Below are 24,126 nucleotides of genomic sequence, written 5' to 3'. Positions count from 1 at the left end.
CATTCATGCTCTTCTTTATTCCCCACAGATCCAGTTACTTTTCCCAGAGGTGGGGCTGGTTTATGATTATAAACTGGATGATGCTGGGCTTAGCAATCCTGAGGAAGATATAGATGAAGATGTTGTCAAGGAGGTAAAGACTTTACCCACCTCTAACTTGTGGATTAAAAAGCTGAGCAATTCATCAAACTAAAGAATAGAAGGGAGGGACCAGCAGCTAAGGCTAAGGTATTGCACACACAGTAAACTCTACTCACCAGGGGTGAGCAGGAGCCTTGCCATACTGGGTGGAGATGTCTAAAGAGAAATTGAACGTTGTGCTTAAAAAAAGGTTTCTTGCCCTTGTGATTGTGAAGTAGGAACTGCAGACAGTTGCTGCAGGGCTTTCCCCTGGTTGGGAAATGTCCAAAGTCTGGTCAATTTCACTGCTGTTATTCAGAAGGCTGGAAGGGAGGGAGAGAGAAGTAAAAATAAGAAGATTCGTGTCAATTGCATGGTGCTGGTGCTTGGGATAGCCATGAGCAAACTGAATATGAGTCCTCAATGTGATGCAGCTGCAAAAAAGGCTAATATTATTTTGGAATTTAACAGGAGAGTTGTATGTAAGACACAGGAGGTAACTGTCCTGCTCTAATCGGCACTGCTGAGGCTCCAGCTGGAGTACTGTGTCCAATTCTGGGCACCACAATTTAGTAAGGATGTGGACAAATTGAAGAGAGTCCAGAGGAAAGCAACAAAAGGTTTAGAAAATTTGATCTATGAGGAAAGTTTAAAAAAACTGGGCATGTTTAGTCTTGATAAAAGAAGACTGAGACCTGATAATAGTCTTCCAGTATGTTGAGGATGGTGATCAATTTTTCTCCATATCCACTGAAGGTAGGACAAGAAGTAATGGACTTAATCTGCAGCAAGGGTGAGTTAGGTTAGATATTTGGAAAACCTTTCTAATTATAAGGATAGGTAAGCTCTGGAATAGACTTCCAAAGGGAGGTCATGGAGTCTCCATGATTGGAAGCTTTTAAAAACAAGTTGGACAAACACCTGTCTGGGAGGGTCAAGGTTGACTTGGTACAGCCACGGCTCAGGGGGCTGGACTTGATGACTTCTTGAGGTCCCTTCCAGCCCTGCATTTCTCTGGTTCTCTGAGCAGTGGCAGAGGCAGCATTGGAGCTACACCTCTACCCCGATATAACGCTGTTCTCGGGAGCCAAAAAATCTTTCTGCGTTATAGGTGAAACCGCGTTATATCGAACTTGCTTTGATCCGCCGGAATACACAGCCCCGCCCCCCCAGAGCACTGCTTTACCGCATTATATCCGAATTCATGTTATATTGGGTCGCCTTATATCAGGGTAGAGGTGTGTTTGCACTGGGGAAAGACCTCAGAAATGGAATCTGGAGGAGGATTCTCTGAGCCTCACTGGTGGACCCATTCCCTAATCTTTGGACTGGCCCTGAGTTAGTAGGTTTTGGCCTCTGGCTTTTTTCAAGTGGGATGGTAATTCATGTCATGCACACATCCAGCCTCTCTGCCCCATACATTTCAGGTGAACACAGGAATGGAGTCTGCAACAAACAGAGAAAGGTTTCCAATGAAACAGTCTTCCTCCTTTTCAATCAGATCTATTTCCCCCTTATGGTTTAGGTCTCTGTCTAATGGTACTGTCTGTTCTTGCAGCTATCTCAAATGTTCTGTCAACATTTGAACCAATTTTTCGGAAAGAATTCAAGAGTGAGTTACTTTGGGGGCAACAATCTCTAACCCTCAGGCTGCCCTTAGTCCATAGTAAAAGTGTCAGCTGCTTTGGGGGACAATAATATATAGAGAGATGTTGTAGAGAGGAGAGCAAGGGCCCGGGAATCAGGTCACCTAAGAAATCCATTCCTAATCTATACAAAGAGCTTTGAAGAGGAAAAGCACAGTATAAGTGCTGACTCTTATTATCACCATTTTAGAGGCAGTTGCTTCTTCCAGTAACAACTCTGTCTTTCAGGTGGGCTGGGTGAATTGGATGGATTACACTGCACAGTTCACCATAGTTCCTGACACAAGCTTCTGTGACATTATAATCCCCACAATGAATACTGTCCAGATGGCCCACCTGCTGGAAATGCTGCTCACCAATCGAAAACCAGTATGTGTCTTGACCTTGCCTTTGCTTTTGGATATAACCTTTGTCTCTTTGGCTGTGGTCCCATTTTCTATATGGTGATAGGTGCCTTAGAAATACTTAATATAGTTAAATTCTCCCCCTGCTGCAGACATTCATTCCTGTAGTTGGACATGGTACTTGGCTTACAAGCATCATTATTCCTTTCCCTCAGCAACTGAGCTGATGCCAACTTTACATAGATAGACCGAGGCAGTGCAGATGCCAGATTCAGCCTCACTTGCTCTAACAGGTCGACCAATCACTACCCAAGATTTCCCCACTCTCTAGGGCTCCCTCCCCTACTTCTCCAGTTCAGTTCTTTTCATTGTGAGAGAGATCTGTTATCCTAATCTGCCTCCCTAACGAAGAGAGTAAACTTTTTGTCCTTGACTGGTTTTGGTAGGAGTCTGTGTCGTCCCCACTGAGCCAGTCAAAGCAAACCAGTTGACAAATGGTTATTCTATCTGCCCGGGTTTACACTGCAATGATGACTACCTTTCCTTTTTCTCACTGCAGGTTCTCTGTGTTGGTCCAACTGGCACTGGGAAGACTCTCACGATTTCAGACAAGCTTTTGAAGAACTTGCCTCTAGAATACATCACCCACTTTCTAACATTTTCTGCTCGCACCTCAGCCAATCAAACCCAGGACCTCATTGACAGCAAACTGGATAAAAGGCAAAACTCTTGCGCTAGCAAAGGCAGCACTCCTGTATTGATATACCTCTCTGTTAATACCTTTGTCCTTCGGTTCCATCCTGAGCACTGAAAGGACACAGTCCAAATGTAACTCTGGCTGAGGGAAATAAAGGGCACTTCAATCCTAACTCTGGATCAGGGAGGGCTAGAAACATTGGATGCAATGGCCAATAAAAGACAGTAGTGAGAATCTGTTGATGTTGCACAATTCCTTGTTATCCATTAAATTCTACAAAATTTGGCCTAACTAGCAGCGATCATTCCCGAAATCCAGGTACTGGATCTTCAAGGAAACTGGTGAGGGGAGGAAACGTTAGCCATTGCATGCCAAGAATCATCCAGCTTGGGCTAGCAGCATTCATTCTTAACCCCAAAGAGGCTTGCTTCACCCTTCACCATTCACAATCTGGTTTGATGCATCCAGTGATCAATCGTGTGAAACACATATACAGGTCTGTCGCATCTTACGCGCATGTAACATGCGCGATTTCAACTTTACACAGTCGGCAAAAACAAAAAACAAAAAGAGAAAAATAATTGTAATACTATACCTGTAGTGCGGGCGATTTTGCCCGCCATTGAACTCAATGGAATTTTGGCTGTACGCGGTTTTCGCTTTACACACTAACCTCGGAATGGAACCCCCGCGTAAGATGAGACAGACTGTAAGACATTCTCTCTGATTCACTTCAAGTTCTCCTGACTGACAACATAACATTTAGGGGTATATTTTGCTACTTGAGATATGCAGGTGACTCCCATTGTCATTAATGGGTCACACATGCATTCATCAAGGGGGGCAAACAGACTGATGGGACCAAATTCTGGTCAGTCTTACACCACTGCAACTATACGGGCTTCATTGGGATTGCACAGCTGTAACTTGAGACAGAATTCTGAAGTAACCAGAGGACTTCACCTGAACACGGTGTTGTGCCTTTTTGGGAGAGAGCGGGGATGGAATACAGATCCAGAGAAGCGGGGGTGAATCCATAGGCTGCTTATGCAGTGGGTCCTTTGGACTGGGTTGTGTCAGGAGTGCTCTGGTGATGGAAGTGTTGGGTTGTACTCCCTTCAGCCATCCCCATTCTCACATACTTTCTACATCCTTGCAGGAGAAAGGGGGTGTTTGGTCCTCCTCTTGGCAAGTACTTCATATTTTTCATTGATGACCTAAATATGCCGGCACTGGAGACCTATGGTGCTCAGCCACCCATTGAGCTGCTTCGGCAGTGGATGGACCACCAGGGCTGGTACGACAGGAAACAGATTGGTATGATCCAGGTTCTTTGCCTAACACTGTTTACATTCTCTAAGGAACATTCTCTACATTCTCATGCTGACTAATTAGGCTAATGTGGAGGTAACCAGCCTCCAGTGGGTATACATAGTGAGTGAGACGTAGGATTCATAGAAAACATTTCTGGTTTACGCTTGGCATGCAGCTACACCATTACTCTCCTCTGGATTATTTCCCAGGTATCTTTAAGAACCTGGTGGATATTAACTTCGTCTGTGCCATGGGCCCCCCAGGCGGAGGAAGGAATGCCATCACGGCACGCCTCACCCGTCATTTCAACTATCTTTCCTTTACGGAGATGGAGGACAGCAGCAAGAAGAAAATCTTCTCCACCATTCTTGGCAGCTGGATGGGTAAGTTCTGAGAACACAAGGCTTTTCCTCTTCACTTCGCAAGTCTCTGCCCATCTACATCCCCCCTTGGTTAAGAATTAAGCTAATGAGGGGATTAAGAAATGCTGGAATCTGGAATGGAAAGTGTTTCTGAGAAACTATCATTTGACTCCGAGCAGCGGGGTAAATTGGCATATTTTCATCATGTTCAGTGGAGATGTGCCAATTTACCACCATAGAGAATCTGACCCTGAAAAGTGTACATAAAATCTGACATAGCCTAGTCCTCTTAAAAGGGATTTTCTGTGTGTTGGACCAAGTGCTGTGGATATTATCTATCTTTGCCAATAGAAAACAATCTTTGTTTTTCTTCCTTGATTTTCTAGCTGGACTCCTTGGAGAAAGAAGTTTCAGAGATCCAGTCCGTAAGTAAAAGTGGCTGAACACAAACCATACATTGTGAACAGGACAGGGCTCACGGAGTGCTGAGAAGGATTCTACAATATGAGTTACCCGAATCCTTCAGTAGACTCGGACATTTGCCCAGATGACTGGGCAAGATGTGTTGCATGATCTCTGCAGTTGGCTTCAGACTTTGTAGAAGAAGCAGGGGTTTCTTTTATTCTCCAACAGCTGTAGCCTGTGAACAGCTGAGCAGTGAGTACTGGAGTCTGCAAAGGTGCTGTAGCCACCCAGGGAAAAGATTTTCAGGATAGAACAAGTCACTTAGAATTGATTTCATTTTGTGTCATAGTCTCATCATCATTTGTCCGTTTCTGGTTGCCTTTTATTCCCATCCATGGGCCTGAGCTGGGTAGTTTGGGACCAAGGTGTGAATTTGAGGTCACATCCACAGAGCTGAGCATCTGAGTGTAAACACTGGAAAGGAATATGAACATCAACCTGTAACCAAGGGCCAGAGCAGAGATTTCTGGGCACCCATGTAGGGATTCTAAGCAACGACAGGAGATGTTGGCTCCTAGGTATGAGCTTGGGGCCATAGCAAGGTCTGTGGGTGTGAGTCAAAGGTACAAGTAGTGAATTTGGCCATGTTTGGTGGGATCTTAGTCAGCATCGTAAAAAGTGGGCATGATTATAGGGTGTGACAGGGCTGTTACAAAGGTATTTTTTATAAGAAACTGGATTAGGATAAAAAATGTTTTGATAACTGGCATGCTTTTAATCCTGCCATTCACCACCCTCAAAGGAAATCTTTCCTTGAGGACCCCACGTTAATTGAGTTTGATGTATGACAAATGTATCCCAGAAACCCAAGATGGCATAGTGCTCATTAGGCACCCCCCTATTCCCTTATTAGTGACATCCCCCATTACTTTCTACTCTCTTTTCTTTAATCTACGCCCACACATAAGATACTTTTTTGTACATGTTCAGTCTCTACAGATGCTTCTGAGTGTGACCTTTTTACTGCAGCTGCTGCTTAGTAGGTCAGGGTTGCCTCCTTGGTAGGACAGTATTGATACTTTGCTACTGAGCTCACGTGTGTGGACTAGTTGGACAAAGTCTGGCTATGACTGGTGAAGAGTCTCCCCTTGAGTATTGGTCAACACTGAGCCTGTTGGCTGCAGATTCAACAAGTATGGCAAGCTGAGGAGATGGCAAGGTCCACAATGAGTGTTACTGAACAATAGCAATGGTGGCATCAGTGTCAGTCTGCCTGCCTATTGTGCTTGAATTCTGTCAGTCCTTCACACCCCTAAAATGCTGCTGCCTTCTGTTTCTGCAGCTGGAGCCCCTGGAGTCGAGCACTTGAATGAGCCCCTTGTCGATGCCACCATTCGTGTGTATTCAACCATCACGTCCCAACTTTTGCCTACTCCAGCAAAGTCACACTATACCTTTAATCTGAGGGACCTCTCCAAAGTTTTCCAGGGGATGCTCATGGCTGAAGCCTGCAAAATCGAGGTGAGTCCTCCCACCATTTTATCTCACATGATTCTGTACTGCCTGGAGAATTCCAGATCTCACTGTACACAGGTCAAGGTTCAAAATGGACATAGAAAAGGCAAGAAGCTGCCCGAGGCCTTGCGTTATTACTAGGGACTTGTTGCACTTCCCAGGTTATTCAGACTTGTGCATTTTGACACTACCCAAGTGTAATAAATGCACAGAAATACCCTATTTGTTGTGTCTTTTTGCACAACTATAAATATGAAATCACGTGTAAACTGGAATGGATGCTGCTGGAGGAGTTCCAACACCCAGGATGCTGTCTTGGGTCAGTTTCCCTTGGGGGAAAAGACAGTTTACCTAGGGATATTGTGGGTTCTCCACCACTTGAAGTCTTTAAATCAAGAGTGGATGTCCTTCTAAACAATATGCTGTAGCAAGATATGGACTTAGTACAGGAATTGCTGGCAGAAGTTCTTTGGCCTGTATTCTGCAAGGCAGGTTAGATTATCATAATGGGTCTTTCCGGTCTTAATCTCGGACCTTTGAAAATAGTAATAAAGGAAGAATTAAAATTTAATAAGAGATGACGGATTGATTTTAAAGTTACCCCAGCCTGGGGAAGAATAGCACAGATATTTATTGCAGTGTTAATTAACTCCTCTGTAGAGCACATGCTTTAGCATGGAATGCTGCTAAGAAAGGGGTTTAGTGGTGTCCTTCCAAATTCTTCTTTTTCTGAGAGTTAGAAATGACCACATGTTCTGGAGGTAACCTAGCAATCCTGCAGGAGGGACTCGTAGCCTAATGGACATATCTCACTGGGATTCTCTGCCAGGACAAACTGCACCTGCTCAGGCTCTGGTATCATGAGAGTTGCCGTGTGTTCCGCGACCGCCTGGTTAATGATGAGGACCGCAACTGGTTTGATGATCTGATGAAGAGCATGATGGCAGAGTGGGACACCACCTTTGAGGAGGTTATCCCCTACCAGCCAGTTCTCTTTGGGGATTTCATGATGCCTGGTGCTGATGTCAAAATATATGAACTAATTGATGACCAGGAAAAGGTAGGATGCTTTTGATTCCTACCCATTTTTATTACTTTCTTTTCCTTGTATTCACTCCTATTGAACACTAAGAAGGCATAGCTGATACAAGCTGTGGGTTTTCTCTAGCTGAGTGTTTAGAATGTGTCACCTACCCAGAGTTAACATTGCCGGGCTATGTTGAGGTGGTTAGGATATGATCCCATACCCAGTGCCAATCATGTAATGCTCTACAGAGTCAGGCTAGGCTCTAAATGAATGATGGACACAATATGAGGACCTGAATGAAATTGAACTAGGAAGTGATGTCTTTCCGAATTCCCCTACATCTTCTGGTGTTTGGGCAGGTAATAATGATCCTGCAAAGAGCAATAGGCAACCTTCTGTGCCAATCCTCCTAACCTGAGTGCAACACTCAGAACTGGAGGATGGAATTGACTAGGAGGAATCCCAGCCTTATGTTCAATAGGACAATGCTAGCCAGTAAGATCTTTACAATTGACCTTTACAAGTAATTATCATTACTGCAGGATTCCCTGTTGGGAGAGAATAGTACTACTGTGGTAATGTTAATAAGCAAAAGGTAAAATTATAAAGATTTTAATAAAAAGAAGAACAGGAGTACTTGTGGCACCTTAGAGACTAACAAATTTATTAGAGCATAAGCTTTCGTGGACTACAGCCCACTTCTTCGGATGCATATAGAATGGAACATATATTGAGGAGATATATATATACACACATACAGAGAGCATAAACAGGTGGGAGTTGTCTTACCAACTCTGAGAGGCCAATTAATTAAGAGAAAAAAAACTTTTGAAGTGATAATCAAGCTAGCCCAGTACAGACAGTTAAGAAGTGTGAGAATACTTACAAGGGGAGATAGATTCAATGTTTGTAATGGCTCAGCCATTCCCAGTCCTTATTCAAACCGGAGTTGATTGTGTCTAGTTTGCATATCAATTCTAGCTCAGCAGTCTCTCTTTGGAGTCTGTTTTTGAAGTTTTTCTGTTGTAATATAGCCACCCGCAGGTCTGTCACTGAATGACCAGACAGGTTAAAGTGTTCTCCCACTGGTTTTTGAGTATTTTGATTCCTGATTTCAGATTTGTGTCCATTAATTCTTTTGCGTAGAGACTGTCCCTGATAATGTCACAGCTAACCTGGTGGCTGAACTTTGTGATTTTGTCCTCACCCACAACTATTTCACATTTGGGGACAATATATACCTTCAAGTCAGCGGCACTGCTATGGGTACCCGCATGGCCCCACAATATGCCAACATTTTTATGGCTGACTTAGAACAACGCTTCCTTAGCTCTCGTCCCCTAACGCCCCTACTCTACTTGCGCTACATTGATGACATCTTCATCATCTGGACCCATGGAAAAGAAGCCCTTGAGGAATTTCACCATGATTTCAATAATTTCCATCCCACCATCAACCTCAGCCTAGATCAATCCACACAAGCGGTCCATTTCCTGGACACTACTGTGCTAATAAGCGATGGTCACATAAATACCACCCTATACCGGAAACCTACTGACCGCTACACTTACCTACATGCCTCCAGCTTCCATCCAGTACACACCACACGATCCATTGTCTACAGCCAAGCTCTAAGATATAACCGCATTTGCTCCAATCCCTCGGATAGAGACAAGCACCTACATGATCTCTATCAAGCATTCTTAAAACTACAATACCCACCTGCTGAAGTGAAAAAACAGATTGACAGAGCCAGACGAGTACCCAGAAGTCACCTCCTACAAGACAGGCCCAACAAAGAAAATAACAGAACACCACTAGCTGTCACCTTCAGCCCCCAACTAAAACCTCTCCAGCGCATCATCAGAGATCTACAACCTATCCTGAAAGATGATCCTTTACTCTCACAGATCTTGGGAGACAGACCTGTCCTCGCTTACAGACAACCCCCCAACCTAAAGCAAATACTCACCAGCAACCACACATCACTGAACAAAACCACTAACCCAGGAACCTATCCTTGTAACAAACCCCGATGCCAACTCTGTCCACATATCTATTCAAGTGACATCATCATAGGACCTAATCACATCAGCCATACCATCAGGGGCTCGTTCACCTGCACATCTACCAATGTGATATATGCCATCATGTGCCAGCAATGCCCCTCTGCCATGTACATTGGCCAAACCGGACAGTCTCTACGCAAAAGAATTAATGGACACAAATCTGACATCAGGAATCAAAATACTCAAAAACCAGTGGGAGAACACTTTAACCTGTCTGGTCATTCAGTGACAGACCTGCGGGTGGCTATATTACAACAGAAAAACTTCAAAAACAGACTCCAAAGAGAGACTGCAGAGCTAGAATTGATATGCAAACTAGACACAATCAACTCCGGTTTGAATAAGGACTGGGAATGGCTGAGCCATTACAAACATTGAATCTATCTCCCCTTGTAAGTATTCTCACACTTCTTAACTGTCTGTACTGGGCTAGCTTGATTATCACTTCAAAAGTTTTTTTTTTTCTCTTAATTAATTGGCCTGTCAGAGTTGGTAAGACAACTCCCACCTGTTTATGCTCTCTGTATGTGTGTATATATATCTCCTCATTATATGTTCCATTCTATATGCATCCGAAGAAGTGGGCTGTAGTCCACGAAAACTTATGCTCTAATAAATTTGTTAGTCTCTAAGGTGCCACAAGTACTCCTGTTCTTCTTTTTGCGGATACAGACTAACACGGCTGCTACTCTGAAACCAAAGATTTTAATGATGAGCAATGTAGTTTGCACTCACTACCGGAAATAAATAATAATATCATCACCTCTCATCTCATGATTGCTAAATGAAATACATTCATTAATTAATTCAGCCTCACAACATCCTCTCTGGTAGGTAAATGTACCCATGCCCATTTTATGGATGGACAAAATACACAGTGAGGCCCAGATCCACAAAAGTATTTAGACTTCTAATTTCCATTGATTTCAATCCGGGCCCAAGAGATTAAGTTACTTGCCCAAGTTCCCACTGTGAATCCATGGCAGAACTGAGAGTAGAACCCATAAAATATTAACCCCTGGTCCATTGCATTAACCTCTGGGCAACACAGTTGAAGAAGACCCTGATGGAATTGGCACAAGATACTGTTTAAATAATCATGTGGGTGAGACGTTTTGGCTAGGGAGGTTAAACTCAATGTAGTATTTCCTCTTTTCTGAAGGGGTGGATTCAGGTGGGTCTTTGTCTGGTTTATTTCTCTTTTTCAGCAGCTACTCTTTCCATCTTGAGTCCAGAAAATGAGACCCACGTGGCCTCTAATAGATCACTTCATGGCCTAGTCAGCAGGAGATGATCAGATGTAGTGCTGGTGGCCCCTTCTTGAAGTGAGCACCACTTCAGGTGTACGTTATTTCCACCTACGTGTGGTTCTCAAGGATCATTTCTGCCATGAGGGACTGGTCTTTCCCTTGGATTGCCTTTGGGAAGCTGCTGCGCTTGCCATGTTGTTGTTCTTACCTGTCTCTATTTGCCTGCAGCTTATGCGTGTGATTGAGGAGTACATGGAGGAGTACAATCAGATCAACACCACCAAGATGAAGCTGGTGCTCTTTATGGATGCTATGCAGCACATCTGCCGGATCAGCCGGATCCTGCGCCAGGCATTGGGGAATGCTCTCCTCCTGGGCGTTGGAGGAAGCGGAAGGGAGTCTCTCACCAGGCTGGCATCTCACATGTAAGAAAAAAGACTTCTGTTCAGCTAGCACCGAGCAGCTGTGCCAGGGCTGCCTTTCTATGAATCTCAGAGTCTGTTAATTAATACCATAGCCGCTATGGTAGTGCTAGCTCTCAACATCTCCCATTCTGTCCCATGAGAAAAACACCAAAGACCAATCCAGCCCAGCCCAGCCCAGTGGCCTAGTGTTGTGCTCTACACAACAGTATGAAACACACAGGTTCAATTCCTGGTCTCTCTCCCATACCAGCAGGAGCTCTGGACAGCAGGAAGGCAATGGCATGAGTTACAAAATAGTATAGTACAAAATAGTGACCCCTTAGTAAGGCGTGGTGTTGGCAGGCTATGAAAGCAATACCAAGCTGTCCTTCAGAGCCAGGGACTGGGAGGTATGGATCTTGAGAGCAGAGAGGTGTAAACTTGGGGAGAAAGGGTCCTGGGGACTGATGAATATAGATAACAGCTCAACAAAAATACACAGGTTGGTGTTTCTAAGGCAGGGGTGGGCAAACTATGTCCCAGGGGCCACATCCAGCCCTCTAGACGTTTTAATCCAGCCCTCAAGCTCCTGCTGGGGAGTGGGATCAGGGACTTGCCCCACTCCGTGTGGCTCCCAGAAGCAGCAGCATGTCCCCCCTCCAGCTCCTACGCATAGGGGCAGCTAGGGGGCTCCACATGCTGCCCCCGCCCTAATGGCTGCCCCTGCAGCTCCCGTTGGCTGGGAACCACAGCCAATGGGAACTGCAGGGGTGGGGCCTGCAGACGGGGCCACACCTCCGTATAGAAGCCAGAGGGGGGACATGCTGCTGCTTCTGGGAGCTGCTTGAGGTAAGTGTCCCCCAGAGCCTGCACCCCTGACCCCCTCCCATGCTCCAGCCCCCTGCCCCAGCCCTGATCCCCCTCCTGCCCTCAAAACCCCTCAGTCCCAGCCCAGAGCACTCTCCTGCACCCCCAATCCCTCATGCCCAGCCCCACCCCAGAGCCTGCACCCCCAGCCGGAGCCCTCACCCCCCCGGCACCCCAACCCCCAATTTTTTGAGCATTCATGGCCTGCCATACAATTTCCATACCCAGATGTGGCCTTCAGGGCAAAATGTTTGCCCACCTCTGTTCTAAGGGGAATGGACTAATCCTCTTGCAGGGTAAATGCAGATTTTATTCCAAACCTCCCTTTCGTTTATCTCTGATTGCATTACAGTACCGCGCTCCTAGTGAAATGTGCATAAGGATAGCAACATGCTCATCATTAGGAGGTATAAGAAAACACATGCAATATGTTCCATTTGACATACAAAAAATCCTGGAATGGTTGGAGTCTCTTATGAAAGAAGCGGAGTCCTGTTTAGAGCATGATTTTTACTTTGAATCTCTCTCCCCTCTAGGGCCGATTATGAATGTTTCCAGATTGAACTTTCCAAAAACTATGGGATGGCAGAGTGGCGAGAAGATGTCAAGAAAATCATGCTGAAGGCTGGCCTGCAGAGACTGCCCATTACCTTTCTATTCACGGACTCACAGGTACCAGAGTGTTATCAGAGTGGAACGGCTGAAAAAACAGCACTAGTTCCTCCTGGTTCCAAGGTCATATTTCAGAATTTTACCATGGATTGTGAGCTCTGCCAGATGGTTCTACATCCTCAGGAAATGGTTGAACATTCTGTTGTAAATGTTGATACCTGCTATAAATGTTGATACATGCCATGCATCGTAGCACACTTCGCTGGAAGCCAGCCAGCTTTACAAGGGATCTCCTATCATGAAAGCTGAGATATTTCGGGGTGTGATTTATATGATGTCTGGAGAACCAGCTCTGTTATTACCAGGGACACTATTTTTATTTTTCCATCTAGATTAAAAGCGAATCTTTCCTGGAGGATATCAACAATGTGTTGAACTCCGGAGACATTCCCAATCTGTATGCCCCGGATGAGCAAGATCAGATCATGACTACTATGAAGCCCATCGTTCAGGACCTAGGGCAGCAGCCCACCAAGGCCAACCTGATGGCAGCATACACAGGACTAGTTCGCAGTAATATCCATATGGTCCTTTGCATGAGGTATGAGCCCTCCCAGCCTATGGGTCAAATCATGAAATGATGTTGGGGACCATAGAGCTGCCTAGACTAAGCACAAGGCCTCCTCTCCACTCGTGCACAATTAACCCTTTTGTTCAGGGTAATAATGTCTCCAAATAACACACTAATGCATTTGTGGCTCAGTTCCACCACACCTACTCACATAAGTAGTACTTTATCCATTGATTTCAATGGGGCTACTTGAGGAGTAAGATACTGTGCCACATGGTAAGGATAGCAGGATTGGGGCTACAATAACTTGCTCCAGGTAGACTTAACATCAGTTTTACTTCTCAGATACCATCTTATAGGCTGAATATTCCTGTACTGTTATACTTCAGTAGCCCTCTGACAATCAAAGGAGGTGGATTTCCCCAAATACACACCATAAACCTTCCAAAGAGATACCTATCTCTATAGCCATTCCTGCCAAGGGGTCGGTAGTAACCGTAGAGCACTGTATGGGGTGATCTCACTCCTACTTCCTTTCTCCCCTCACGATTCATCCTGTAATAGACTCCCTTGCTAACTGCATCACCTCCTCCTTACGCTGTAGGTATCTAGTATGCATTTAAGTGAGACTCGGTATTTCACCCAGCTCTTTGGAACCTATCATAATGTGCTGTTCTCCATTCTGTCCCCCTCAACCCAATCCTTGCTGCCTAGCCCTATTGGAGAGGTCTTCCGTGCACGGCTGAGACAGTTCCCCTCTCTAGTGAACTGCTGTACTATTGACTGGTTTAATGAGTGGCCTGCAGAAGCCCTGCAGTGCGTTGCATCTTCCTTTTTGCAAGAGATCCCAGACCTTGAAGCCACCTCTGAAGTTATAGATGGAATGGTAAGTGACATCCTTAAAATATAAGGCAGGTGTCCTGTGTATTCAACATGTATTTGTGCTGGATGATTGTTAGATGCAAGCGATGCAGGACGCATGTAAAAAGGCCTCATTTACCTTGTCATGGAGAAATATTTTCTGGTGGTCTGAGTGAAATCAGGAACTAACTTTGTTACAGTTGGAGATGGTCATCTCCTTTCCTTTTCTTATACTTCTGTGCTATCGTGGCCTTCAGATGGGACTGCTTGGCCTTTCTCTCTCATTATAGCCCAATTGTATGTAAGGAAATAGTAGTTTGGTTACTTTTGTGCTCCTCTCTAAGTCTCGTGCGACTTACTTCAATTTTGCTGGTGCATGTACCCTGTAGGACACTTCTAATAGATTGGTCGTCTTTCCCTGCTCCTTGTAGATTCAGGTGTGTGTAGCGATCCACCAGAGCGTAGCAGTGAAGTGCAAAGTGTACCTGGCGGAGTTGGCCAGACACAATTATGTCACTCCCAAGAGCTACCTGGAGCTCCTTGGCATTTTCACAGCCCTGATCGGGAAAAAGAAACAGGAGCTGAACACAGCGAAGAAGAGGATGAAGAGTGGCTTGGACAAGGTTGGTTCCTCAGAATCAGGGGAGCTTTGGGCTCCCATCATCTATTTAATTGGTGTACTCTTTACAGCTAAAGATCCTGCAGTGATATCCCCCACCCCGCAAGCTGCCACACTGCTGTTTACTCATAGTTATGCAATGAGAGAAAACATCTACATCTAGCTCATGCTAATATAGCGTGGGACTTTCCCCCTCTCCTCTAGTGACTAGTCCCCATAGAGGTTATATGAACCTGCTACAGCCACTAAGCTGGTTCTTCAGCACAGGTAGTAGGGGCTCATGTTTTTAGACCCAGAGGCCCCTGGGTTCAATACTATCTGCCAGTGACCCATCTAGGATGCATACAAGGGTGTGTGTTAAGGCTTAGAGTTGGTTCTGAATTACCTGGACTGAAAACAGAACTTGAATGACTGTGGGACACAAATGTGCCTTTTGAGAACCCCGAGCCATATTACTGGGGTCATGGCCGTGTGCCTCTGACAGCTACTGCCCATGTGCTATTCTGCCTAGAGAGGAAAGCAGCCTCCGCTGTTGCTGGGAGGACTGCATGTAGTTGTGGCAACTACTAAACCTTTGCTAACACGTGGTATGTTCTCTCCTGGCCATGGTGTTTAGCACTGTGGGTGCCCTTATCTTGCTCATGTGGAGTGCAAGCACATCCATTCTGGCTATGCTTACTTTGTGTGGAAAGGACAAGAGAAGAACATAAAAGGGGCTTTCCTTTCCCATTCACTCCCTGTGGAGCTGTTTGGGGTAGCTAGTATCTAGCCCTGTGTCCTCCCACCCCACCACTGTGTGTATAAACTTTTGTACAGTCCTGGAGCAGACTCTGAGCTTTCACGAGCACACGCTTGTCCTGTAGGCTTGAAAATAGGATCAGCATTTGGACTAGAAACATCCCCCACCACAGCTTCAGCTCATTGCTACTGCTCCCGAGAGCAATACTGCTTGCAAGATGTGTTTTCCCAAATTTTCATAAGGGCCTTTTCACATAAGTTGTGTACCTGCGCAACAGACAGTTGCTCACACAAATGTTCATAGTGCCACACAGATGCGAATATGTGCAGCAGGACCGCACCCATTTTGCAGGCAGCACTAGGTGCCTAGAGCTGAAAACGTGACCCATCGGTCAGATACTATGAAGTTATTTCACAATAAGATTGTTAATTAAAAAGGGCATTCGCGAGCCCCCTGCAAGCACCCCCTCATTGTCAGACACCATGCAGCCAATTCCATCCCTGGGGGCAGTATTCCTGACCTTCACTTCACCTTCTCAAAAGCTATGGCATCGTATTACCTTGGCATTCACTGAACAGTGTACCTAAGGGACTGAATTGCTCTCGCTTCCTCTAGCTACTGCGAACAGCAGAAGATGTAGCAAAGATGCAGGAAGAGCTAGAATCAGCACGTCCCCTTCTGGCAGAGGCAGCCAAAGACACACTGGCAACCATGGAACAAATAAAGGTACAGGATGCTTATATAGAGACACAGCCTTTCCCCCAGCAAATGGTGCAGAAGACACAGGCGAAGTTAAGTGGGGTATTTTACACTTCAAAAACAGATTCTTCTCCTTTCTCTCTCCCCACTCCCTGTAACATGGTGTAATTGACATGGGAAACTGTGCAAAAGAACCTACTGTATGGAGTCATAGATTCTAAGGCCAGAAGGGACTATTGTGATCATGTAGTCTGAACTTCTATATCACATAGGCCAGAGAACTTACCCACAATAATTCTTAGAGCAGAGCTTTTAGAAAAACATCCTGCATTCATTTCAAAATTGCCACAACCTTTGGTAAATTGTTTCAGTGATTAATTACTCACCATTAAAAATGTACACATTATTTCCAGTCTGAGTTTGTCTAGCTTCAACTTCCAGCCATTGGATCACGTTAGACCGTTCTCTGCTAGATGGAAGAGCCCATTTTTAAATATTTGTTCCCCATATATGTACTTACAGACTGTGATCGAGTCACCCCTTAACATTCTCTTTGTTAAGATAAATAGATTGAGCTCCTGGAGTCTATTGCTATAAGGCAGGTTTTCTAATCCTTTAATCATTCTTGTGGCTCTTCTCTGAACCCTCTCCAATTTATCAGCAGCCTTCTTGAATTGTGGGCACCAGAACTGATACAATATTTCAGCAGCAGTCACGCCAGTGCCAAATACGAGGTAAAATAACCTCTCTACTCCTACTCGAGATTCCCCTATTTATACATCCCAGAATGGCATTAACTCCTTTGACTACAGCATCATACAGGGAGCTCATGTTCAGCTGATTATCCACCACAACCCCCAAATCTTTTTCAGTCACTGCTTCCCACGATAGAATCTGCCATCCTGTAAATATGGCCTACCGTTTTTGTTCCTAGATGTATACATTTAGCTGTATTAAAATGCATATTTGTTTATTTGTATCCAAGCAATCTAGATCTCTCTGGATCAGTGACCTGTCCTCTTCACTATTTAATACTTTCCCAATTTTTGTGTCATCTGCATATTTATCACTATGATATTACGTTTTCTTCCAGGTCATTGATAAAGAAGTTAAACAACGTAGGGCCAAGAATTGATCCCTGTGGGACTCCATTAGAAACAGACCTGTCACTGCCTGTTCCCCATTTACAGTTACATTTTGAGACCTATCAGTTAGCCAGTTTTTAATCCATTTAATGTGTGCCGTATTAATTTTGTATCATTCTAGTTTTTTAATCAAAATGTCATGCAGTACCAAGTCAAACACCTTACAGAAGTCTAAGTATATTACATCAATACTGTTACTTTTCTCAACCAAACTTCTAATCTCATCCAAAAAAGATAGTTAATTTGACAGGATCTATTTTCCATAAACCCCTGTTAATTTGCATTAATTATATTTCCCTCCTTTAGTTCTTTGTTAATTGAGTCCTGTATCAGCCACTTAATTATTTTGCTTGGAATCAATGTCAGGCTCACAGGCATATAATTACCCGAGTTATCCTGTTTATCCATTTTAAAAATTGGCACAATATTCGCTTTCTTCTAGTCTTCTGGAAATCCCTCAGTGCTCCAAGACTTACTGAAAATCACCATTAATGGTCCAGCGAGCTCCTCAGTCAGCTCTTTTAAAATTCTTGGATACAAGTTATCTGGACCTACTGATTTAAAAATGTCTATCTTTAGTAGGTTCTGTTTAATATCCTCCAGAGCGTCTAGTGGAATGGAAAGAGTGTTATCGCCATATGATGAGACTGCATCATCTGTTTTTCCCCAAATACAGATAGAAATATTGATTGAACACTTCTGCCTTTTCTGCATTATTATTGATAATTCTCCCATTTCCATCTAGTAATGATCTAATACCATTAGCAGGATTCTTTCTGTTCCTTTTAAAAACATCCTTTATTATTTGAATGTGTATTGTCAGGCACAGTCAGCCCTTTGAGCATTCTATCAGTGCATTCCCAAGTGCTTGGTACAGAGCATATAAAGTGTTTTTAACCTTGACCATATGTAAAAACAATGCTGAGCCAGGCACTTTACAGTTAGAAGCCTTGAAATTCATGGTTGTCCTCTGCTGGAGGGCCAGTATTGATGCTGAGTTCTGTAATTGTGGCTCTCCCTTTCTTTGAGAGAGACAGGTGCTCCTCAAGTGGCTATGTCCCATTTTGCCTAAGGCTATACCCAGCAAGATATGGTAAATCAGCCTGATCACATGTAATAAGCTGCTCAAGTTTGCAAACAAGCCTAGCTCTATAGTGGCCCTGTGGGACAATCATTTTCAATCTATTTATTGTCCCCACACCTCTTCCTTTAATTGATCCACTCATAAGAAAGGCCCTGTTTCCATTGCATTTCCCCTCTTGGACTTCCCAAGTGTTTTTTTAAACCATGCAAGACTGAAGCTGTTAAAAAGCCTAGGTACAGTCAGAAAAGTGACTTAAAAAAGAAGCTTGTTACTCAGAGCTGTCACTTAGGTGTGTCCCAATTCATGTCTGCTCACTGTACTGCCAAAAATAAGCATTTACTGCAGTTTATGCCCGCAGAGCGAATGCAGCAACTATGGGAGAGGGAGCTGGAGGCTCTTCCAGCTCATCCATCAACAGAGCAGTGACATAAATGTCAGCTGAAAAATCTGTACTGCTAGCAGCAATGCACAAACTAGAATAGACTTCCATGCCGACGTTCAGATCCCACTATGAGTCTGTGATGCTCGAGTAGGAGAATTCATCTTGTACCCTGTGCAGATTTCATCAGGCATCAATCTCTCTCTCTCTCTCACACACACACACACAAGTTGGAAACACTGGATGTTGTCAATGAAAACAAGGCCCTGAGCCAAGCAGCGCAGGTGCATCAGTTCAGGCCTTTGGAAAATAGTGCCCTTGTTCTGAGTCTGTGTCTGGCACTGCAGGTGGACACAGCTGTGGCAGAGGAGACTCGAAATGCCGTGCAGGCCGAAGAGATGAAAGCCAAAGTGAAAGCTCAGACAGCCCAGGCCATTGCAGACGATGCCCAGAAGGACCTGGCAGAAGCTCTCCCTGCACTGGACGCTGCTCTAGCCAGCCTAAGAAATCTTAACAAAAATGATGTAACGGAGGTAATAGAAGGTGGAGGGAATTAATGCTTTTCGTGAGTATGTCTTTCTTGTGCAGCCCTCTCTGAATCACTGTGTCAACGAGTGCCCCTAGGCACTGTGTTATGGAGCAAGGCTGCATCATAGCTGTAAAGGACACTAGCAGGAGAATCCATACCTATGCACAAATCTGCAATCTCCTTTCTGAAGCCATGACTGGGTTCTAGCATTCAGGATTCCTGGTCCTTTAAAAATCTTAAAGTACATTTTTGTAGAGCCTTACCGTGCTGAGACGCCAAGCAGCTTCACAGTAATGTTTACTAACGTGAATCCATATCATTAGACAAGATGAGCCAGGAGAATAACAACAATGGGTAGGGCCCTACCAAATTTACAGTCCATTTTGGTCAATTTCACTGTGGTAGGATTTTAAAAATCATAAATTTAATGACTTCAACTATTTAAATCTGAAGTGTCACAGTGTTGTAATTGTAGGGGTCCTGACCCAAAAAGGAGTTGTTGGCGGGTCACAAGATTATTGTAGGAGGGGTTGCGGTACTGCTACCCTTACTTCTGCACTGCTGCTGGCCAAAGAGTGGAGGCTGCTGGCCAGGAGCTCAGCTCTGAAGGCAGAGCTGCCACCAGCAGCAGCACAGAAGTAAGGTTGCCCTGGTATGGTATTGCCCATCCTTCTACAGAGCTGGGCCCTCAGTCAGCAGCTGCCACTCTCTGGCCACCCAGCTCTGAAGGCCGCAGCGCAGAAGTAAGAGTGGTATGGAAAAATATTTCCACCCTTACTTCTGTGCTGCTACTCTGCTCTCCAGCCACCCAGCTCTTAAGGCAGCGCAGAAGTAAGGGTGGCAATACCACAACCCCCCCCCCCAAAACTCTTTTGGGTCAGGACCCCCAATTTGAGAAACGCTGGTCTCCCCCATTAAATCTGTATAGTATAGGGTAAAAGCAGACAACAGACCAGATTTCACGGGGGCGGGAAGAGACCAGATTTCACAGTCCGTGACGCATTTTTCAGGGCCGTGAATTTGGTAGGGCCTTAACAATGGGATTTGGAGCAGTCACATTGAAGTCACCGTTTCAAAACCTGCCCAGGCAAACAGTAATCAAAGAGTTGGCTACCAGCTGAAAGCATTTTAGTGGCTTTGCGAAATGAATTTAAGTGAACTAATGACATTAGGAACTGGACCAGCATCCACATAGAATCATAGGACTTTGGAAGGGACCTCGAGAGGTCATCTAGTCCAGTGCCCTGTACTCATGGCAGGACTAAGTATTATTTTGTCCATCCCTGATATCTCTAACCATCATGACAAGCAGCAGCCCCTGACCCCCTAAGGCAAGGGATGAACAGCCATATAGGTTTGGCTACCTGTACACATCCAAGTGGTCTTATCTCAGCAGGGAGAACTGGCTCTTAAACAGTCCAATCACTTGCACAATCTAGATGCAGACTATTAAATAACAGCTTTAGTCACAGTCCTCTCACTCCTAGCCAGCACATGCAGCTAGCTGGTCTGCCTTCAGTATTTTTAGGCTGGCTATAGGACACCAGGGATGATGTGTTATTGTGAGCAGATGCCAACTGTCCACACCATCATGGTATAATAGGCTGGTTAGATCAGGTTTGGAGGTTTAATGGCAGGGCAGCTTAATGTAGCTTGCACTGCTGCTACAGGAGCTCTCTCTCTTCTCTGGCCAGAGAGGACTTCAGTGTAGATGCATAATTAGCGTAGTTTAATGGAATTCAATAAGTGTCTTTGCTTTAGAGTTAACCACGGAGAAAGGAGGTCCGTTCCTGATTTCAGTAGGTGAGCAGTGCCAAGCAAGCCCACCGTCAAAAAAGCTCTGAGCTAAGCCACACATTTCAGCTCTGGAGCAGTACAGGAAGGAGGTCTTTAGCAGATGGCCTTGGGAAACAAGCTCCCCTTTTCCTTCACAGGGTTAGGTTTGGAGCAGCAGGGGAGAGGAGACAGATGGAACCAGGAAGGACAGAGACAGATGCACACATACCCTGCCCCATGATTATGAATCAATATCTCATTCGGAAAAATACCATGAAACATGCCTTTATTTTTTACCTGTTCACTGCTCCACTGCTGCCCCACTCACACCATCCTTCCAGCCAGCTCTAGCCCACCGCACTGGATGAGGAGCGTAGAGTCCAGGCACTCACCCCTCCCCTGGTCTGCCCACGCAGTGCACTCCCCTTCTTACCCCTCAGCCTCCGTGGGCATAATGCAGAGTTCTGTGAGGTTTCCCACTATGAATCATGGAAGAGCATTAACTTCTCTTCACAGTGGCCTGTGCACCATGAGAAACCCACCCACCCTCAGTGACACAGATTTTATACATGGTAGGGGCAGGTTTCCACCCCAGTGTCAACCCCAGGTACAAGCCTCATGGTGGGGATTTGATCTTTTTACTGTGAGGAGGAGGACAGGACAAAGTAATATGTAACTTATCAGTATACAAGGATCTCTGCGATTCTCCACCCTTTGGGGCAAACACTTCCAGAACAGGCAGCAAAAATCTCCTCAACCTGTTCCCTTGGGTGCTGGGTGGAGTTGTTCCATTGCTGAGCCCTAGGAGAAGGCTAAGGCCTGTGTCTCCAGCTGCTGCACCACCTCCCTCAGCCGGTTGGCATCATGGAAGAAGTGCACATAGAGATTGCGCTCCGTCCGCTGGAAGTGGGTCTGCAGGGATTTCCGTTTGGCCTTCAGGTCACTCAGGAGGTCCATCAGCATCTGATAGAGTTTGGCCTGCATGGCACAGAGTTGCTCCATAGGCTCAGCCAGCTCCTGCAGGGAACAGGGAAAAATCCAAACAACCGTGTTGTGGAAGTGTAGGAAAGGAAAATCGTCCTGCCATCACATTAATGAATCATGGAGCTGAAGGAGAAAGCAGCTCCACACCAGCCTATCGGGATCCCCTATAATCCAAAGGGGCTGCTGCAAGCAAAATACAGATATCTCTGCAACATGACCCATGACTGCTGATTGGCTGGCAAGGTCACATGATTTTAGAAGGCCTCCAGAGAGACCATGTGGAGAAGAAAAGCAAGTGATGACACCACCCCAGGGGTTGGGGGTCCTTGCACACCTGGGCATTCAGCAGTAGTTGATTGGAGTCACTATACATCATCTTATAGAGCATCTCATCATCAGACTCCAGCATGGGGAGCTGGGCTGGGGATACTGCAAGCTGCACCTCCAGCATCCTCTGCTCCTGGCGCAGGCGCGAGCCACGGCTTGCCAACGTCTCGTAGGTGCGGAAGAGTTGCTTCTCCTGGCCCTGCTTCTCCAGCATCTCCCAGAGCCTGAGAGAGGGGGAAAAAGACAACACAGAGTGAAGGCAACAGCCAGAGCTAAGGAGCAATGATTCCCTTAGGGACTGGATGGAGCTAGCACCCCCACATCTCTGGGAGCCCATCAGATTTTGCAGAATTTAAGCCTTCATTTAAAGAGAGTGTGACTAGCTCTAATGGTTGTGAATAGGAGAGTGCCCAGATGCAGTAGGGTCTGCCTGAACCTCTAGACCGAGAAGATGGAGCAGCTCACTCGGAGCTGCTCCCATTCATCTCAATGGGGACGTGCGATCTCTCAATGCCCACAAAAGCGAATCAGGCACACACCTAGGGATTGCCAGACTGGATCGGAACCATGGTCCATCCACTCCATTGTCTTGTCACTAACAGTAGTCCTCACCAGGTGTTTCATAGACTTCAACTGTCCATTACCAGGTTATCTGCCCACAGAGGAAGTTTGTGTCAGCAAAGGGGTTCCAAATAGCTGTAGTACCCACTGGCTGGAGCATGGCTGAACATATGCCCTTGTTGACGCATAGGGAAGGAGATGGGTGTGGAAGGTCCATGCTCCTCCCTATGCCCACAGCTTTGCATCTATCTGGCTGAAATGTCTGCATCATTGGCGCTAGAGACTATTTTTGATGCAAACCTGGCAGAGGAACAATTTCATTTTGTAAGACTGGTAAGTCAAACAAGAAGCTTATCTACCCAGTTTCTGGCCCTTCGCTTTGTATTATGAGAGGGGAAAAGGAAGCAATAGATTTGCCTTTTCTAGACTATTCATTCTTTTGGATCCATCATACTCCCCTCTTCTTCTCTTTTCTAAAGATTTCTTCATATGGCAGCATCTCTAGGTCTCTAATAATTTATGACTTACTCCCCCACTGACGGGCATCACGCCTCCTCCCCAACTCCAAGGCAAAGCCATTTTTACCGTATGGTGGTGACATCACTGGGATCTATCAGAGTGCGTGGACAGATCTTGATATACAGGCTGGAATCCTCAAAGCAGGCAAGCCGCCCTTGTAGATTGGCACTGGCTTCCTGCAGGGCAGCTAACATCTTTTCCAGACAGGTCCCCACCTGCTGCTGCTCCTTCTTCTCCAGCTTCAGTTGCAACCCCAGCAGCTCCAAGCGGCTATGCTGGGCCATCAGCTGCCCCGCAACCTCTTCCTGCTTCAAGGTGGTATACCCAAGGTGAACTGCTTCCCCATCGAGCTCTGCACGCAGGACAGGCAAGTGAAGGAGGTGAGCAGTGGCCTGAAGGAGGGGCACAAGGTGTTGGGTTTGGGTCTGGTCTATGTCACTTTGGAGGGCACACAGCTGCTCCTGGAAGGTGGCTATGTGAAGGCTGAGCTCATCCTCCACCATCTGCAAAGCAGAGCACAACCAAGAGACATGCACTCACAGATATGAAAGGTCTTCCTGAACTCTGCAGAAGCAGCCCTGGGTGGAGCTTTATCTCCCCTTGTAATATATACTGGCTCCTACCCACACGTAAATCAGAGGCTTTCCCACAGCCCAGGTGCCACTGCTACTGGAAAGGTGGAGGACAGGAGCAGGAAGAGA

General features: G+C 45.6%; 2 protein-coding genes across 10 annotated transcripts in view; one reads left to right on the top strand and one right to left on the bottom strand.

The window, feature by feature from the left end:
- DNAH1 (dynein axonemal heavy chain 1) overlaps window positions 1-24,126 on the top strand; it is a 160,018-nt gene that overhangs the window by 93,293 nt on the left and 42,599 nt on the right. For all 7 annotated transcript variants that reach the window (XM_065551361.1, XM_065551362.1, XM_065551365.1 and 4 more), the window contains 15 exons: window positions 29-133; window positions 1,995-2,135; window positions 2,670-2,830; window positions 3,967-4,124; window positions 4,331-4,504; window positions 4,870-4,908; window positions 6,231-6,409; window positions 7,233-7,463; window positions 10,978-11,174; window positions 12,557-12,692; window positions 13,025-13,233; window positions 13,918-14,089; window positions 14,496-14,687; window positions 16,038-16,148; window positions 19,077-19,262. In XM_065551361.1, coding sequence (XP_065407433.1) covers window positions 29-133; window positions 1,995-2,135; window positions 2,670-2,830; window positions 3,967-4,124; window positions 4,331-4,504; window positions 4,870-4,908; window positions 6,231-6,409; window positions 7,233-7,463; window positions 10,978-11,174; window positions 12,557-12,692; window positions 13,025-13,233; window positions 13,918-14,089; window positions 14,496-14,687; window positions 16,038-16,148; window positions 19,077-19,262 — 2,391 coding nt within the window. The remainder of the gene's footprint in view (window positions 1-28; window positions 134-1,994; window positions 2,136-2,669; window positions 2,831-3,966; window positions 4,125-4,330; window positions 4,505-4,869; window positions 4,909-6,230; window positions 6,410-7,232; window positions 7,464-10,977; window positions 11,175-12,556; window positions 12,693-13,024; window positions 13,234-13,917; window positions 14,090-14,495; window positions 14,688-16,037; window positions 16,149-19,076; window positions 19,263-24,126) is intronic.
- LOC135972651 (HAUS augmin-like complex subunit 3) overlaps window positions 19,871-24,126 on the bottom strand; it is a 32,654-nt gene continuing 28,398 nt past the window's right edge. For 2 of the 3 annotated variants that reach the window (XM_065551370.1, XM_065551369.1), the window contains exons 3-5: window positions 23,492-23,928; window positions 22,353-22,569; window positions 19,871-22,051 (exon numbers count right to left, since the gene is read on the bottom strand). In XM_065551370.1, coding sequence (XP_065407442.1) covers window positions 21,836-22,051; window positions 22,353-22,569; window positions 23,492-23,928 — 870 coding nt within the window. In that variant the 3' untranslated portion in view covers window positions 19,871-21,835. The remainder of the gene's footprint in view (window positions 22,052-22,352; window positions 22,570-23,491; window positions 23,929-24,126) is intronic. The other variant, XM_065551371.1, reaches the window with a different exon arrangement.

The sequence above is a fragment of the Chrysemys picta genome, chromosome 7 (genome assembly GCF_011386835.1).
Source record: "Chrysemys picta bellii isolate R12L10 chromosome 7, ASM1138683v2, whole genome shotgun sequence".
NCBI lineage: Eukaryota > Metazoa > Chordata > Testudines > Emydidae > Chrysemys > Chrysemys picta.
Note: the sequence above shows the minus strand (reverse complement) of the source record. Positions and strands in the feature narration are given on the sequence as shown.